This window comes from Triturus cristatus, chromosome 1_2 (genome assembly GCF_964204655.1).
Source record: "Triturus cristatus chromosome 1_2, aTriCri1.1, whole genome shotgun sequence".
Taxonomy (NCBI): Eukaryota; Metazoa; Chordata; class Amphibia; order Caudata; family Salamandridae; genus Triturus; species Triturus cristatus.
Window position 1 is genome coordinate 769,389,789 of NC_140580.1, and position 18,383 is coordinate 769,408,171.

General features: G+C 46.3%; 1 protein-coding gene across 2 annotated transcripts in view; it reads right to left on the bottom strand.

Moving 5' to 3' along the window:
* WDFY4 (WDFY family member 4) overlaps positions 1–18,383 on the bottom strand; it is an 821,140-nt gene that overhangs the window by 398,212 nt on the left and 404,545 nt on the right. For both annotated transcript variants that reach the window (XM_085608765.1, XM_085608766.1), the window contains 2 exons: positions 6,365–6,438; positions 3,221–3,388 (listed from right to left, as the gene is read on the bottom strand). In XM_085608765.1, the coding sequence (XP_085464891.1) occupies positions 3,221–3,388; positions 6,365–6,438 (242 nt within the window). The remainder of the gene's footprint in view (positions 1–3,220; positions 3,389–6,364; positions 6,439–18,383) is intronic.

Genomic DNA, 18,383 nt, shown 5'->3' on the forward strand with positions numbered 1-18,383 from the left:
ATGCATCTCTGTTTGGTGGGGGATTAGCAAACATTTGTAAAAAGTACAAACCTCTTTTGCTCATATGCTCCTTAATACATTTGGAATAGATTTCCAATGTTGTTGTGGTGGACAAAAACCCAATGGTGTACACCTACAAAGCTTGAACATTCTGATTTCCAGCAGTACTCCGCCATTCTTACTCCTGTGACTGTTACTTGAGGGGAAATCTCAATTAGAAAGGGTGACAGAAGCCTTACTTTGGATCTTTTCCAGAAATGTTCTCTGTAGAGAAACTCTTTCGCTACACCAACCTGCTAAAATGTGATTGTTTGAAGAAACAAATCAACTAATCAGAGCTCTCAGGTTCTTTCCTTAAATCTTAACCTGACTAAAACAGAAGTCCTATTCGCCATCAGCTTCAAAAACCACAGATCCAAGCCAGGCTGCACCATATGAACCATGGGTGCCTTCAGCCCTCGGACAAGGTAAAATAACTTGCATGCCCTCTTGACACAGGCCTCACCTTCAAAGAACACCAATGTCTCATCCAAACCCCACATTTATGGTAATCTGCCACATACGTGTTTTTTCTGCCATTCTAAATCCATAGCGCCAGGACACTACTCAGAGTAACAGAGCGCTTTATAAGTGCCCATTTTATTACATTACATTACAATATATGGTCACAGAATTGTAATAATTATTATTGACTCTGCCACACGCACTATGAAATATAATAAGATTTGAGCTAAAAAAGTGTGAAATTTACAACCATAATTGCATTTCTTGTGTAACCAAGACATATGTAGGCACAAAAATATTTGGGAAGCTGGCCAAACCTCACGCTCTATTTACATCCCTCTCATAGGAAAGGTAATCGCCTCTCAAACGCAAATTGGAGTTTGAAACTGAATCTGGATTAAAACTTGTATGAAATTACCAGACAAAACCATCAGTTTTTCCACACAAAATTGCCATGCGAAACTTTGCAAGATGTGTGCAAGGAAAACCACAAAATATGCAAGTTATGCACTCACATAGGTAAATACCAATGACCATTAAGTCCTAAATCACATATGCCTAGATAATTCCTCGGCTGAGGGCTGAATCTATGATTAATGGATTAAGCTGTTGTTGTGCTGGATAAAGTCAAGAATAAATCATCAGTTGAATTATCAATGGACAATGATATTTATTTTCCTGGAAAGAGTAATCATTTATCGTGAAATTTTTGACTTTACAAAGGACATTGGAGTTATCTAGGCGTATGTGATTTATGACTTAATGGTCATTGGTACTTACCTATGTGAGTGCTTAAAGAGTGGTTCAATTGTATACATGTTAGAGCATATTAGTTTGTTTCTAATTTGCATTTTAGCACCTTTTTAGTAGTAGGGTGTTTGAACCAATATAGCACCTCAACCTAAATGAGCATTTTTGCAATAATATATTCACACGCTACTTGACTGATAACAACATAGTGATATTTGAAGTGCGGCAGAATTCCTCTTGAGGAACCACTACTACCCGTTTTCCTAGTGCAGGCACACACCTTTCAAAACCTATAAAAACAACAAAGGGCCTCAAACAGGGCTGTGTCCTAGCTCCAACGCTATTCAATCTCTTCCTAGCCGATCTACCCGGCGAACTAGACAAAAGTTCTTGCCACGCACCAAAGCTAGGGAAGACCACATTATCCAACCTGCTGTATGCAGACGATCTGGTGCTTATCAGCCAGACGCCCAAAGGTCTTCAGCACCTGCTAAACACCACTTACTCTTTCTCGAAAAAAAACGCTCTGCAAATAAACTTTGACAAATCTAAAATAATGGCAGTAAATTACAAAAAGAAAAGGGAAAACAATTGGCACATAAATGGAGAACGAATGGAAAATGTAACAACCTATAAATACTTGGGTGTAATATTAGACTCAAAGATCTCCTTCAAACCTCAGCTGGACTCTCTGCGAGGCAAGGGAATGGCAACTTCCCTTGCCTTAAAATCTTTAAAGACAAAACTCCCAGATCTGACCTTTTATCCGCTCCTCCAAGTACTTCGTGCAAAATTGCAACCAACACTCACCTACGGGAGCGAACCCCTTCAAGGGAAAGATGCCACCCTCTTGGACATAGTTATATCGAACTCTTACAGGCTCATCTTTAACCTGCCAAAACACGTTTCCTCCGCACAAATACGACTAGAATTTGGCATCACGAAACAAACTATAGAAAGACGGTGCACATACGTCGTTGCCTGGCATAAGATACGCGATGCCGACAAAGATTCCCTAAACTATAACATCTGGGAAGAGACTCTCCGGCACCAAAAATCACCAGCGAGGAAATACCTAATTGACTCTCTTGAAGTGCTGGGCCTGTCCGATTTGTGGGGTAGCCCGACAGACCACGTGACGTTTAAAAAAACATCCAAAAAAGTAGTAAGACTTATCTCCATAGTCGAAACAAGGAGGCCTAGACAAAAAAAGCGCACGGCTGGATAATCCTTAACGATTATGGAACAACGCAACCACAGGCATACCTTAATGTTGGCATGAACCTAAGAAAGAAAGAAAAATTTCTAAAACTGCGCTTGGGTGTAATTCCCGTACTTCCTCACTTACCACCTTGGATAAGGAAAAATTTTCAACCACAATGCCGCCTGTGCAAAGCCAGAAAGGAAGACATTGTCCACGCGTTGTGCATTTGCCCCAACTTGAAAGACCTGAGATGCAAATTTTTGCGAGACTCTTTTAAAACTCACGGAATCCGGACATGCAGACAGGCAGTTAAACTTTGTTTCAACCCCAGCAAAACAAAACTAAACTGTCAGGTTGTAAAATGTTTTGAACTTGCTGGGGTCAGATATATGAGGGCCTGAGGACGGCTGATTTTAATAACGGCAAACCACAACTTGAATCACCCTGGTAAATCCACGGGACAGAGAGAACTTTTTTTTTTTTGCTAACTGATTTTTCTACTTTTTAATTTCCCTTTACAATGTGTTTACCCGATTTGTAAAGATTTTAATTAATCATACACAAATAAATAAATTACCTGTAGTGAGTAAATATACAAGTTACACAGCTCAGGAGGAATCATTCAGAATTTGGAATAAGGATAATAACACGGCAGGGAAAAAACAAGCCCTGTGGTATATGTATTTCCTTGAGCAGTATTTCTACACCAAAATGCTAACCGATCAGGACAGCCTTCAAGTTAAATGCAGACACACACATTACCTTAAGATATCCTTTGTGTTGAAATATCCCTTCAATAAGTGGGTGAGGATTGTACATATGATGGTGACTTTGGGCTTGGTAATGCTGGGCTCATTCAGCAGGAAGGTAAGTTTGGGCACCATGTCCATTTGATGTGCTGCTTCCGCATTATCTCCTCCACCGGTCATGCTGCAACGAAAATACACATTAGAAGCATGGGGGCTTACATCACAAATCCTACAGATTCCTACTAGCTTACATGCAACATGTGTCCACCTTTAATAGATGTAAAATGTACACAAAAATGCGGAGCTGTAAAAACATCTATAAATCTGTAAAAGGTCAGTAAACGAGTTTTATTACCAAACAGAATCAACCAATTTTTAACATTACCATGAGGAGAGGGTTCATCCTGTTTTACCTCTTCTAAAATCTTTGAGCCAAAAATGTGAATGACAATACATATTGATCTTATCGTTTCACAACCAAAATAATAACCATTAAGTATCTTAGCAAAGCCATCTTTGTCTCGGGAATATGGGAAAGCTTTAAAATGCCATTTTATGTGGCAGAATAGCTCATGGCAGCGACACTTCTCTTGATAAGATAACATCCTATAGGAGTCCTTAATTCTGCTTAAGTCATGGGAATTTAAATGAATCTAATAAAAAGCATCAAGACGTTCTGAAGGAGGTTGAAACAAAGACCTTCCAATGATAGTGGGACTGTGGAATCATGGAACTAATGAACGTATCGCCAATGGGCAGTACGGATTTAGAGAGAGTGAGGGCAGATGGAAACTGTCCCCTGCATTAAGATGTCCAAGATCCTTCTTGTAGGCCATCTTCATTGCACATTATGTGCTTCTGCTGGCTCCCTGTTTGCCAGGCAGGCCAAAGGAGAGCTTCTTGAACCACATTACTAACGTCGGACCCGGGAAGGATGCCAAAATGTCCTTCATCTCTACTTCGTATGTACAAGAGAGTAGTGCCTCTTCCTCACACATACTGTCTTTAACAAACTATGGAGCAAACCAGTATGAAGTGTCATTAAGCATACATGATCATGGAGCATCTGACACCTGTGTATGTTGCCCTTTTTTACTTAATGGATACACAAGAGACATATATCCCTAACAACCAACATCCCAGCTTCACAGTTGTTGTCTTCGACCAGAAGCTCTGTCTTCGACCAGAAGCTCTGTTCCTCGTTCTTCATTTACCACTTGCTCTATGTTCCTGCACTGTCTCTCCATTCTCTTTTTTCCCTGTTTCTCCTTCTGTGTCCTTGGTGTCTGCCCTCCCTTTCCTGCCAGTCTATAGGTGACCAACACCAGCTTGTCATACAGCTGTCCCAGCCACCTTCCAGCCAACTAACCTGCCTTCCTACAGGTGGACCCAGCATTCCTCTAGCTGGCCAGATGACCACCAGCATACTGCCATCTTAAGTGTTCCCGTCATGCTGGAAATTCTGTCAGCAGTGCCCTTGTTCCTCGGCATGCTTCTACATCTACCATCCAGAAAGACCACATGGTCATAGCTTTTCTGCTGTTCACATCTGCCAGGTCTAGGATTCGCTGTCTTCTACTACCTCCCACTTGACATGGACTACAATTTTAATACAACTAAAGCACAGAGAGCGTTGGGAATTAGTTTCTTTGCATTTATATCAGGGTTACAAGAATCCCAAATTTGGATTGCTACATCCTAGATGTGTGTTGCTTTAAAACACCTGATTGATTATGAATAGAGTGACAGCAGCAAAGTCGGATTCAAAAGTACCACGCTCAGGCTAGAGATGGTAAACCACATCATCTGTTCTGTACCAGACTGGCACAGATAGTGCTCTCCCAAAAACAGATTTAACAATGACACCAAAACATTATGAAATGGTAACTTAGGCGGTCGCACATGGTGACGCTGGGCTACCCATTTGCCGTACATAAACCTTTAGACTGCTTGTGTATCTATTGTGCACCCTCAGGATGACTACTGAGAAATACAACCAGACTTTATCATTACCACTGTGGATGGCATCCATGAGACTGTGATTCCACTTTGAGTTATTATGCTCACTTTGGTTCACTTTGTTCACAACTCACGTGCACTGCGTCATTACACTTTATCTCTGGAACACTATTCACACTTTCTTATGTGAAATATATTTTCTTGCCTGAAAGCATTCACATAAAACGTAAGCACGATAAAATCACTTTTCACTGATGATTCACTGGACTTTGTGCTTGTTGGTCTTCAGGAATGATTACTGGGAGAGGATTTTTCTGGGCTCCCCAGAGTTTCTGTTATATATTCTTTAATGCGTCTATAGAAACTATTGTCCATATACTGATAAAGTGCTTCGGAATACAGGGTTTCCCATGATTGCTAACCATTGTACAAGTTGTTGTCACAACACCTATTCTTTTTTGTTGCCGTCTTCGTAGTCTAAGTCAGTGGGGCCAATTCACAAAGAATGTGCTGTGAGTAGGTGCGACTTCCCCTTCTAGTACTCCTGACTCCTGGATTTCCAGAGAAAGTTAGAAGTACTCTGTGTATTTTTTTATAGAGGCACTAGCACAGTAGGCTGCTCTGGTCTAAACTAGCCATAATAACAACATTGTATGCTCCAATCTGCAGTTTTACCAGAGGACTGGGGACACTTACCAAGACATACTAAGTTTCATGTGGATGAGTTTAACAACTGCATTCTTCTCAGGAAGGGAGGGCAATACAGAGTCAAAGGTAACCCCCAGATGTCTTACTTTCATTACCTGAATTAATGACAGTCATAGAATTTGCAGCCAATTAACCCAAAGGATGCTTTTGACATTGCGGTACATGAGTTTTTCTTGACTTTGCTCTGTTTAGGTAGAGTGCAAACAGGGAGATCTCCTTCAAGAAGTACTATATGTAAATGAGGCATTCTGCATATGACGCGGGCCCTCGCTTTGTAGCTGAAGATGGGCTCGGGTATTATGCACATACTTTGGGAATAAGATATTTTGATTAAAGATCACCTACATCATCTTTGTCTGGACCATCACAGGTAGTCACAATAAGTCAAAGACATAGCTTCTCCATGCAAGTGGCCAATGCCCTCTCGCGATCTGCACTCATAATCTTTTTTTACCAGGATAAGATGCACTAGGATTGTTTGTACTCTTACCTTGAAGATCTAAGAACATCCAGCAGATGTGAGAAGACAGCAAGGTCCAAGTTATCTGGAGCATTCAGCCAAAGCTGAAACAAACAGTAATAAATATAATGCAACCAGTCTCTGAAGCATAACCACATGCATTAGCAGGGTAAGTATATCTGCAGAATGTGGACCTCCATCCAGGTCATTCTTTTATCAGGCAAACTATTGACACTCATTTTGAACACCGCTAGCCTCACAATGAATAGAGGTAGAAATCCATCCAGAGCCATCTCATGATAAATGGAACATTGAGCGTTTACCAGACCTATCCCACTCTTTACCAGAGGAATCCCCATTCAGTTGCTTCTTAGATGATACAAAGTCCTGGACTCCAAACAGAACATTCTAACATTTAAAAAATATATATATTTAATTAGTGGCTACATACAGGTTATGCATTACATTTTCATATCCAGACACATTGTAAGCGTGTTTGAAGCATGTCAATCTTAACAGTGCAGCCGGTTAACCGCTCAGTGAGCTAACATGTAACATTGCAGTGCATGACAGTAAATACATCCTATATATCGACATAATAGCCAGCAGGCCGGTGTGCTCTGATGTTATTCCCTGAGCTCTCCAAAGGTGCTAAGGCCGTGCTTTCCAACCAGTGATGGTACAGGGGTCATGGCGATTGTGGGCGGGCCAGTAGGTATACAGTTAGTGGCGCCCAGAAGTTTTGGGCCTGGAGGCCATCGGTAGCTCCTCTGCGTATGTGATCAATTGATCCCTGTAATACAGTATATCAATAAGCCATTGTGTGTACATGGAGACCATCCTCCCACCCCAATGTTTTGCCACCAGTCGTTTAGCTAGTAAGGTGGATATAGCCACCAGCTTTCTATTGCAGGGTTTCATTGATTTGACTAAGCCCAGCAGGCGCACATTCGGAGAGCAGTGTACAGATTCCGATACCATTTGTGTTAAACTCACCGAGGCTTTTACCAAAAAGGCTTGTATACATTTACTAACCCACACCAAGTGTACAAAATCCGCCCCATCCCTTCCGCACCTCCCACACCTAGAGTCTGTTCTAAGCCCGAATTTTATTAACTTGGTGGACGTGTAGTACATCTGGCGTAAATACTTGAAGTGATTATGCGGAGGTTGCACTTCGCCATGAGGTTCTCGGTGAGTTTGCAACACGTCACCCAGTCCTCCCAAGTCAATGCGTAGTGATTCTGCTGTTCCACCTATCTATTGCAATCGAGTTTGATGCTTTATTCTCTTTCTGGGAGGCATTATATATGTTTGTGATGAGGTTAGTGCCAGTGGTGACCAACACGATCTGCAGGGCCTTAAGGGCCCGCGGCTCTGCTGGGAAGACAGGAAACAATGCTTTCACTGCTGTTCGTAGCCCAGTGTATGTAAATCCCATCATTGCGGTGTATGGTCGCCCCCCTATGAACGCTTCCAAGGACAGAAATTGCCCATTAACGTACATGTCCCCCAGTGTGTTAATGCCCGCAGCAGCTAGGATCTCCAGCGTCCCCCATTCTTGTTCCACCGAAATATTCAGATGGGCCGTTATGGGCATAGCCGGCGCATATATCGGTATCTTGCCCGCCCGAACCCCCAAGTTTCATCAGGCCAGGAAGTGCAATCAATAGTGTTTACCTCCTTTCGACCACTTTCCAGCTTGCTAGTCAATATTGTGGCAGGGAGTGGGGTAGGGTAAGCTATATCTGTTTCCACTGCCAGGTGCGGGAGGTAGCGCTTAGGATGTAGCCAATGGTACGCAAACTGCGCCGGAGCACTTAAATAATACAGACGGAGGTCCGGGCCCCCAAACCCCACCTGTCGATCGGTAAAGTTAGTATGTCCCAGCCACATCTCAGCTGTGTGTCACCCACACTAGGGTTAACATACAGGTCTTGAGGGACTTGAATATTATTTTATTCAGCCTGATGTGTATATTCACAAATTAAATATAAAAAAAACAATTCTATCGGCTAGGGATAGAGGGAGTCGTGTCCATCTGACAACTTGGTCTGTTAGTTTCGCTAGGGCCCTCTCATAGTTCATGGTGATCACTACCACAAGGTCATCGTGCACCCACACACCTAGGTATTTTACTGGCTCCGTCGTCCAGGCCAGCTGGAACTCTAGGTCATATCTAGTTGTGCATGGCTTTAGGGGGAAAATTAGGGAATTGTCCCAGTTGATTCAGAGACCAGAGTACCCGTCAAAAAGCACATAATCTCTTAGGAGAGGTGCTAGGTTCGTCTTGGGGTTTCGTACATATAGCAACATGTCGTCAGCATGCAATGAGATAGCTAATGGACGTTGTTGGAAGCCTAGGGCCGGCCTGGGCGTGCCTCTGCCTTATCTTACACGCTAGGGGTTCTAGCACCAGGGAAAACAGCATGAGAGCGAGAGCCCATCTCTCCTGTATATTTGTATGGGATCTGAGACTATTTTATTGATGCAGACTCTAGCCATTGGGAGCATGTAGAGCAGTCTCACCCATTTTAGAAAGGCCTGTGGCATCCCCATGCATTGCAGCACAACGAAAATATATACCCACTGCAGCGAGTCAAAGGCCTTAGCTGCATCTAAAAGCACCGCTGCTGCTTCTAACTCCGGGCTTCGTTGCAGCAGCACCACAAAAAGGGTACACAAGTTGTGTGACGTGGACCTTTGGGGTACAAACCCAGACTGGTCCGGCAAAATCAGATTCGATACCAGAGGCTCTAGTCTATTGGCTATGATCTTAGCAAGAATTTTGGTGTCTATGTTTATTTCTGAGAGCGGTCTATATGATTTGCAACGGTTGGCCTCCTTCTCAGGTTAGAGAAGAGTCACTATCGGTGCTTCCCTCAGTGTGGGTAGCAGGAATCCTTTCTCAGAAGCTTCCATATAGACCTCTTTAGGAGCAGTTTAAGAGTCAGGCTGTCTACATACGTTTTATAAAAATTCTCCCGGCAGTCCATCACTGCTTGCCGCCTTCCCATTAGGTAAGGAGATTATAGCCTTCCTTACATCGTCCACAATCCAGGGCTGGACGAGGTATTCTCTTTGTCCTGTGGAAAGCCACCCCAGGGCAATGTCATCTAGATACTGATTGATCTTACTTTCTGCAGCCATACTTTTCTGCCCATACAATTTAGCATAGAAGTCAGTGAGTACTTTTAAGATTTCGGGTGTTGCATAGTGCATGACGGCATTGTGATCTAGCATTTCTACAACATGCACTTGGTCTCTTGGTTCTGCCAGTTTGTTTGCGACAGCCCTTCCTAGCTTGCCCCCTCCCCAAACGATCTGGCCCTCCATCTACGTGATCTGTGGCGCACCACCTGTTCTGTCAACTCGGTGTGTTCAGAAGTCAGTTCTCTGATCTGTGCTAGGAGTGCGGAGGTGAGAGTGTGTTCATATGTTCGTTCCAATGCATTTATCTTGTCTTCCACCCCCTGTATACTTCTGTGCAACGCCTTCAGTATTCCTGCCTGCACCCCCATGCATTCTCCCCTTATGGTGACCTTAAAGGCCTCCCACAGTGTCCCCGCTTCGCTCATGGATCCTTCATTTTCGGAAGAAAAAGTTTGCTATAGCAGCGCCCACTGTGGTGCAGAATACCTGGTCCAGCAGCTCTGAAGGCTGCAATCTCTACTGGAATGCCGGCCTAATGCATGAGGGGATTTCTAGTTCCAACAACACCGGGCATGGTCTGACAGTGTTTTTGCTAGGTGTTTAACTCCCACGGTCCAAGCGCTTACATCCTTAGAAACCAATCAGCAGTCAAGGCTGGACCAGGAGCCATGTACTGTACTGTCGACACGTAGGTTCCCTCCCAGAACACTGGATTTTGGCTGCGCCATACATCTACCAGGTTTTCAGCCTCAATTATTTCCTTAACTGTTGTGGTGGCCTGCTTGTTATAGGTTGATGAGGGGGACGAACGGTCCAACTGCGCGTTTAGGTGTACATTAAGGTATCTGCCCCAGATCACCAATGGGGCCGTGCGGTTGTCTATTCTTCTCCACACATCGTGATAAAGGTCTAGGCAGACTATAATTGGGCAATATGTGTTCACAAATAGGATCATCCTCCCTTCCAGCATTCCGTGTAGCAAAACCACTCTGCCTGGGTCATCAGCCTCGATGTGTGTCATCATGAAAGGTGTGCCCCTCCGTACCAGAATCCTTACCCCTCTAGCATAAGCGGAGTATGATGATGCGGTCCTGAAGATGTCCCACCTTTTTCAGACCTTATGTTAAGTGTGCTGCGCAAGGTCGGTTTCCTGCAGGAAGGCGATGTGAATGTTATATCGATCTTGGTATGCCAGCACGTGTCGTATTGTTTGGGGATTATTCAGGCCCCTTACATCCCAGGTAATTAATTTAATAATTGCGTCTGCGAAATAATTTGCCCTGCCTTGGCTTTGCCTGTGTATCACCCAGTGGAATACAACATGAAGTACCAGTCCACTAGCCTGCTGTAGATTTAGATTTAGTCTGCACTGCATTCGTCCTGGAACACCTCACCTTTCCCTCCCCCCTCCCACTTCAGCATACCCAATCAGCTAAAGACATCCCAAAACATTTCTAACTCAACAACATTAGAAACAGTTCCCCAGTAAAGGGCTCAGGACATTCCCATGTGGGGGCACTAGCGCGCTGCAACCCTCCCGGTATTGAGGGGGAGGCCGAGTCATCTGGTGCATTCCTAAGTCTCAATGTTCCTTCATATGCAGTATTAGATGAAATGAGAGCTGCACTCACCATCCATCCACATCGGTGCAGATAGTTCCCTTCAGGCATCTCCTTACCTCTTGTGGCCTGGCTTGGCATTTTACACCACCTGTGTGCAGTGCTGTCAGTGTATTTACTGTCCACATCATTATCCATGTCCACACAGCACGAGGACTCCTGACTGCAGCTGTAGCTGCACTCTCTGGAACTTCCACATTCTGCCTGGGGTTATAAAGCCTGTCTCCACCTCTCATTGTTCTTCATCCTCAGATCTATCAGCTTGGTCCCGTCTGCTCCTCTTGAGTGATCTGCTGAATTCCATAGCTGCTTTCAGCATCGCATATGGTATTTTATCCTCCAATAGTTGTTTCTTCACGGGTTGATATTCTTGCTGGGCTGCTTGGACTGCCGCGGTGAAGTCCGGGTAAAAGGCCAGGTCATTTCCTTTGTAATTTATGCTCTGTTTTTCACGCGCCAAGTGCAGCACGGTGTCCTGATCTCTATAGTTGAGTAAACAAGTGATGATCGGCCTCGGCGGTGCCCCGTGGACCGGCCGCAGACATGCCAACCCTCCCGATTCAGGCGGGAGACTACCGATTTCAAGGCTAGTCTCCCGCCTCCCGATTCAAGCATCTAGAAACCCGATTCCTCGGGGTTTCAGCTGACAGGGCCTGGTATTGTGTAACATGCTAATTCTTCCAGCAATAGTCAAAGTGGCGATGCAGGGGTTCTAGGAGGGGTTAAAAACCAACAGAGCCCCATTAACAAGCGAATGGTCTTTTAAAGACCTGTGAAGTGCTCGGGTGCGGCTGTGTGTGTGCCCGGGAAGCTGTCTCAGCCCGGACTGCCACACAGGGGGATGGGGTGTATGCAGTGCCAGCAACCTGCCAGGCCAGTGCACAACACTTGCATCACCCTCTCTCTGCCTGCCATTGCGCTCCATGCTTCTGAAAGGTAAGACAAAAACATGCATTTGCGTTTCAAATGTCCAATCCTGCAGCAGCACACTTCCAAAGCCCATACATGACAGTAACCCGATTCAAGGACCCTTTCTCCCGTTTTTTTCTAAAAAATCTTCCGCTTTGCTCTTCTGAAATGTTGGCATGTATGCGGCCGCGCCGCCAGAGACCTATGCGCCTTCTCCACAGTCAACACCATCGACAGGTTCTCAGGTCCAAAAATGTCTTTTAGCATATCCTCAATATATAGCTCTAGCTTGCCAGTGTTTGTTGACTCTGGCAGCCCCATGAATCTCAGGTTATTGCACCTGGATCGCGCCTCCAAGTCCTCGTTTTTAGCCTGTATGACGGCTAGTACTTTGTCCATGTCAAGACTTTTGGTGGAAACCTCTTTCAGGTTCTCCTCCGCTGCTGAGATTCGCTTTTTGGCCTCCCTTAACCTGACGTTCTGTTTGTCCAGTTTAGCAGCCATATGATCTATTCTTAGATTTAGGGCATCAATCTTGCTGTCTATGGATTGTACACTATTTTGCATCGCAACCAGGGTGGCTTTCAATGAGCTAGCCACCTCCACCAGTGGTTCTTGCTCCAAGTCCGACATTGCTCGCTGCTGAGATCTGCCTGGTTTTTGAGCTTCGAAGGTGAGCTGCGTTTGGTTTTTATCCATTTTTTCCCATCCTTTTACTATTTTGCCAGTTCATAGGTAGGCTAGCTGCCCACACTGGATGCTGAGTTGCACCGCGGCTCATGCCTTCAAGGAGCCACTGCTGTCTGGATACTTAAAGCTGGTGCATCTGGGGTGTGTTTTACTGTCTGTTCATTCAGTCGTGCCACATTTGCAGGCTGAGGAAACCCCTCAGGGCGACCACCCCACCTCGTGCCACTGCGTTAGTGTCTTTTCTGTGCCTCATGCTCTCAGCGCTGCAACTGTCGCCGCGGCCTATGTGTTGGTTACCTTCAATAAGCTCGTTCTCATCTGGCAAGCGTGGGGCTCAGACCTGGGCCGCACTTGAGTTTGCCCTCTGAGCCCACCTTTACCTCCCCCCAACCTCCAGGGTTCGGGCACCGCAACTCAGTTAGCCAATGCAACAATCTTCCCCCATAGGCATATATGGTTTATTTGCAGTTTTTGTGGGCCCCTGCTCTAGTGAAGCTGAATTGAGAGGTTCGACCATACCTCTCAGCGATTTCTGGTGCACTGCGCCCGCTACTACGCTTGTAGTGTCTTCCAGGCATTTATATTTATTCTGCCTACGTTTGTGTCTGTGGTGTCTGTTCTTGCGATGCGGCCCACAACCCGCTCCTCTCAGCCTCGATGGCTTTCCGCTCTTGGTTATCTGATGACTTACGGCGTACAGCCAGTATTGGGCCTACCTTGCCATTCGCTAGCCCAGGGCGCTGCTTTTTTATCTTGAAGAACCCCCTCACCAGGCCCAGAAGCAAGAAGGCCCCCTGGTTCACCGACGAACTTAAGGACTCCAAGAAGGCCTGCCGCACCCTCGAGAAGGCCTGGCTCCTCAACAAGACCGCCGACAACAGAACAGCACTCAAACTCGCCACTCGCAGACATCACCAGCTCATCCGCACCACCAAGAAGAAATCTCTGCGGGAACGACTGGACAAGAACGCCCATGACAGCAAGGAGCTCTTCAACATCGTCAAGGAGTTCTCCAACCCCAGCACCGGCAACAACAACATCACTCCCTCACAGGACCTCTGCGACTCCCTCGCCTCGTACTTCCACCGCAAGATCGCCGACATCCACAACAGCTTCGACATTTCACCCCCGCACCCATCGGTCGAACCTTCGCACCCCGCCGCCACCCTCCAGACATGGACCGAGGTGACCCCCGAAGACACGTCACGCATGATGAACACCATCCACTCCGGATCTCCGACCGACCCGTGCCCCCATCATGTCTTCAACAAGGCAGCCTCTACCATGGCACCCCACCTCCGAGACATCATCAACACCTCCTTCAACACAGCAACCTTCCTGGAGAGCTGGAAGCACGCCGAACTCAGCGCTCTGCTGAAGAAACCAACAGCGGACCCGACCGACCTCAAGAACTTCCGCCCCATCTCGCTCCTTCCTTTCCCCGCCAAAGTCATCGAGAAGGTCGTCAACAAGCAACTGGCAGCCTTCCTCGAGGCGAACGGATCCCTCGACCCATCACAGTCCGGATTCAGAGCCAACCACAGCACCGAGACCGCCCTCATCGCAGCCACCGACGACATCCGAGCCCTGCTCGACAACGGCGAAACAGCGGCACTCATCCTCCTAGACCTCTCCGCAGCATTTGACACTGTCTGCCACCGCACACTAGTCCAACGCCTCAACGACACCGGCATCCAAGGGAAGGCTCTGGAATGGATCATCTCATACCTCTCCGGCAGAACACAGAGAGTACGCCTCCCTCCGTTCCGCTCCGAGGCCACCGAAGTCATCTGCGGCGTCCCGCAAGGATCGTCGCTCAGCCCCACTCTCTTCAACATCTACATGAAACCCCTCGCTGCCATCGCACGCCAACACAACCTCAACATCATCTCCTACGCCGATGACACCCAGCTGATTCTCTCCCTCTCCAGAGACCCCGATACCGCCAAAGCCAGCCTGCACGAAGGGATGACAGACGTCGCTGAATGGATGAACATCAGCCGCCTGAAACTGAACACGGACAAGACAGAAGTCCTCATCCTGGGACCATGACCCTCCGCATGGGACGACTCCTGGTGGCCCCCGGCACTAGGCACCGCAGCTGAACCGACGGACCACGCACGCAACTTGGGCGTCATACTGGACTCCTCCCTATCGATGACCAGACAAGTCAACGCCGTCTCCTCAGCTTGCTTTCACAACCTCCGCATGCTCTGAAAGATCTTCCGATGGATCCCGACCGAGACCAGGAAGACGGTCACCCAGGCTCTCGTCACCAGCAGACTAGACTACGGAAACACCCTCTACGCCGGTACTACAGCCAAGCTTCAGAAAAGACTTCAGCGTATCCAGAACGCCTCCGCCCGACTCATCCTGGACGTCCCCTGACGCAGCCACATCTCGTGCCACCTGAGAGACCTGCACTGGCTCCCTGTCAACAAGAGGATCACGTTCAGACTCCTCACCCACGCACACAAGTCCCTCCACGACCTAGGCCCAGGGTACCTCAACAGCCGCCTCACCTTCTACACGCCCACCCGCCAGCTACGTTCCGCTAAACTCGCCCTCGCCGTCGTCCCTCGCATCCAGAGAGCCACCGCTGGAAGAAGGTCATTCTCCTACCTGGCAGCTAAGACTTGGAACTCCCTACCCGTCCACTTGCGGATGACACAGGACCACCTGGCCTTCAGGAAACAGCTCAAGACCTGGCTGTTCGAGCAGTAGCAGACCCCCTTCCCCAAGCGCCTTGAGACCCTTACGGGTGAGTAGTGCGCGATATAAGTTCCATGATTGATTGATTGATTGATTGATTGATTGGGGTTTCCACACCTCTCCGGTACACTGGTCCGCGGCTCACCATTCCTCCCCCACTCACTCTGCGTCAGCTTCCAGGTGCCTCCTTCGGTAACAGTGAGGTTGTCACTGCTAGCCCCGTACCTGGGCAATACGCTACTGTTCCCGTCCGCCACGGCCCCTACCTCTCGCAAGGCTATGCCAGTGTGGCCCGCACCGCTTCACTTGGGCTCTTAGGGCGGCACCATTTTACCCCGCGTGTGTCATCTACCCAGGACACAGGCTATCCCTCACCCTGCAGGCGCTTGAGGTATTTCTCGCTATGTAGCAGCACTAAGCTCGGCAGAGATGAATTCTCCCCGTGATGAGGTTCAGTCTTGCAGTAATTACAGGATATTTAACGGACTGATGACTCGGCCAGGCAGAGCTGCACTACAGCGCAGCCATCTTGCTGTGTGCCTTCTAGCGCCCCCCAGAACATTCTAACATTATACAGAGCATGAAACATGTAGGGCCTGATTCACAAAGGTAAAGTTAGATGAAAGTCTATCTTTACGACTTTAGTTATTCACAAAGGGCATTTAATACTTGTAAATGCCCTTTGTGAATGCTGAAAGTCGTAAAGTTAGACTTTTGTCTAACTTTACCTTTGTGAATCGGGCCTATAGAGTCTGCGGAACTCCACCCACCTCCTTCTTACTATAAAATGTTACACAATAATGAGACCCACAGTCCATCACAAAGTTTGAAAATCAATCCAGGAGCTTCACCTCTTAAACAGAATATGGAACCAACATTCAGCATCCAGATCATCCGTTCGTAATAGAAACCATTCAGTCTCTTCTCTTATAATAAAAAGGCAGTGCAACATCCATGTGTCACACTTATATCAAGTGGCTTTTCAGATGTTTGATAAGTAATAAGGGTTCATTGTCTGGGACCACTTCATTGGTGCCCATAGGTATCAAAAGAAGGTCAGCATAGAGGGTGCTAGGAGTAACCAACTGGGTTTGCCCTTAGCCTAGTTTTGCAAAGCTTAAAGTTTTTAGGGTTCCTGTGTATGTGAATGTAGTTCACAAACAAATTATTTAGCAAGTACAGTAAGTAGAATGAATCAATTAACTCATTTGGACATCAATACAGAAACATCAGTGTACGTGTTCATGACATTCGTTGTTAGCTTTCGTTTTGGCTTGTTCAAAAAATAATTATAAAGAGAATCGATAGTTCCTTGCTTCAACTTTAAGCAAAGTAGAGCATCAATAGATTCATCGCATGATGTAATGCAATAGCATCAGTCGTGTTTTGCCCCCTAAGGATAATCCATCTGTGGTTGTGGATACTTGGGTTGGAAATGTTTAGAAGCTAGCAAGCCCAGTAAGATTAAAGCTGAAAAAAAAGAAACAGTAGAATAAAAAAAGAAATCTAGTCAATAAACAGGATTGGGGCACAGCAGGCCTGAAGCTGCACACTAATGATAGAAAATTGGTGAGAATATAAAGAATTGGTAATTTTGAAAATTAATTGCATTTAAATTTAATTAGCGATATTCGATAGTGAGAAGACACTTAGTATGTGTTCAAAGTCTTAGGAGTTAGTTGATTGGAAATGTATCTCAAGTACAATGGAATGCTCCCTTGGGGTGTACAGTGCTTTGGTGTAGATAGTGAAATAGAATCTAGAAATGTCCGCAATGGGGAGTGGATAGTTAGTTACTTAGGGCAGTGCGTGAGAAGTGGGCACCTAAAGGAACCAGCATCGTACCTCCACGGTGATGTCATCAATCAATCAATCAATCAATCAATCAATTAATCAATCAATCAATCAGGAGTTTGTTAAGTGCGACTACTCATCCGTGAGGGTCTCAAGGCACTAGTGGGGGGGGGGGTGGAGGATCCATTCCATCAAGGAGGGGGTCTGTCGAAGAACCAGGTTTTGAGGTTTCTTGCGAAGATGGGGAGCGATTGTTGTCTGTCTGAGGTGGAGCGGAAGGGCGTTCTAGGCTTTGGCCGCAAGGAAGCAGAAGGAGCGGCCTCCCGATCTGGTCTTCCTGGTGCGGGAGACCACAGCATAGGAGAGCTGGGCTGATCGTAGGGTCCTTTGGGGTGAGTTGAATTTGAGTCGGCTATTCAAGTATGCTGGTCCGGTGCCGTGGAGGGCTTATGTCATAACTGAGGTATGTAAAGATCCGCTTCTATTAAGTCAAGATGCGAGATGTCTTGAATGGTTTGGATTTTGCATCCGCGGTTCCAGATTATTGATATGGCTATTGGATTGTGTTCTCGATTTGGCAGTCAATGAAACTAGTGTGGAAAAGTGACAGCCATGTTGCAACAGAGTCGTTTCGGGTAGTCATATGGTAGCCGTATATGAAATAAGTTATTATTCCATATGGGCAGTTTATCTGTAGGGATCTCTTTAGTCCTACAGTAATGGATGTTGATAACTGAACAGTGTCAGCATTTAAGTGGGGTCACTTAGTCTAGAGATGTCAGGGATAAAAGTGGTTTGTTATAATAAATAAATATTCAACTATCTAAATGTCAGCCCTGAGAGGGCTTGGTCATGACTGGCACATAAACATGAGTTAGTAGTGTTGGTAAGTAAACAAAATCTGCTGTGGAACCATAGAATTTGATGTAAGAAAATGGTCATTTCTCCAATATAGAACAGAAATACTGTGTCTTTTGGTGCTGAGAATGATGTGCACTGAACAGTAGACAGCATCATTCGGTGAAGATAGACCAGGGGTCTCCAACCTTTTCTATTGTGAGAGCTACTTCTGATCATAGAAAACCATTACGTGCTACTGATGGTAAAACAACTCGCGGATTGTTACCAGACATCCCCACGTCCAGCTTTATTGACTTTAAGCCTAATGTCCA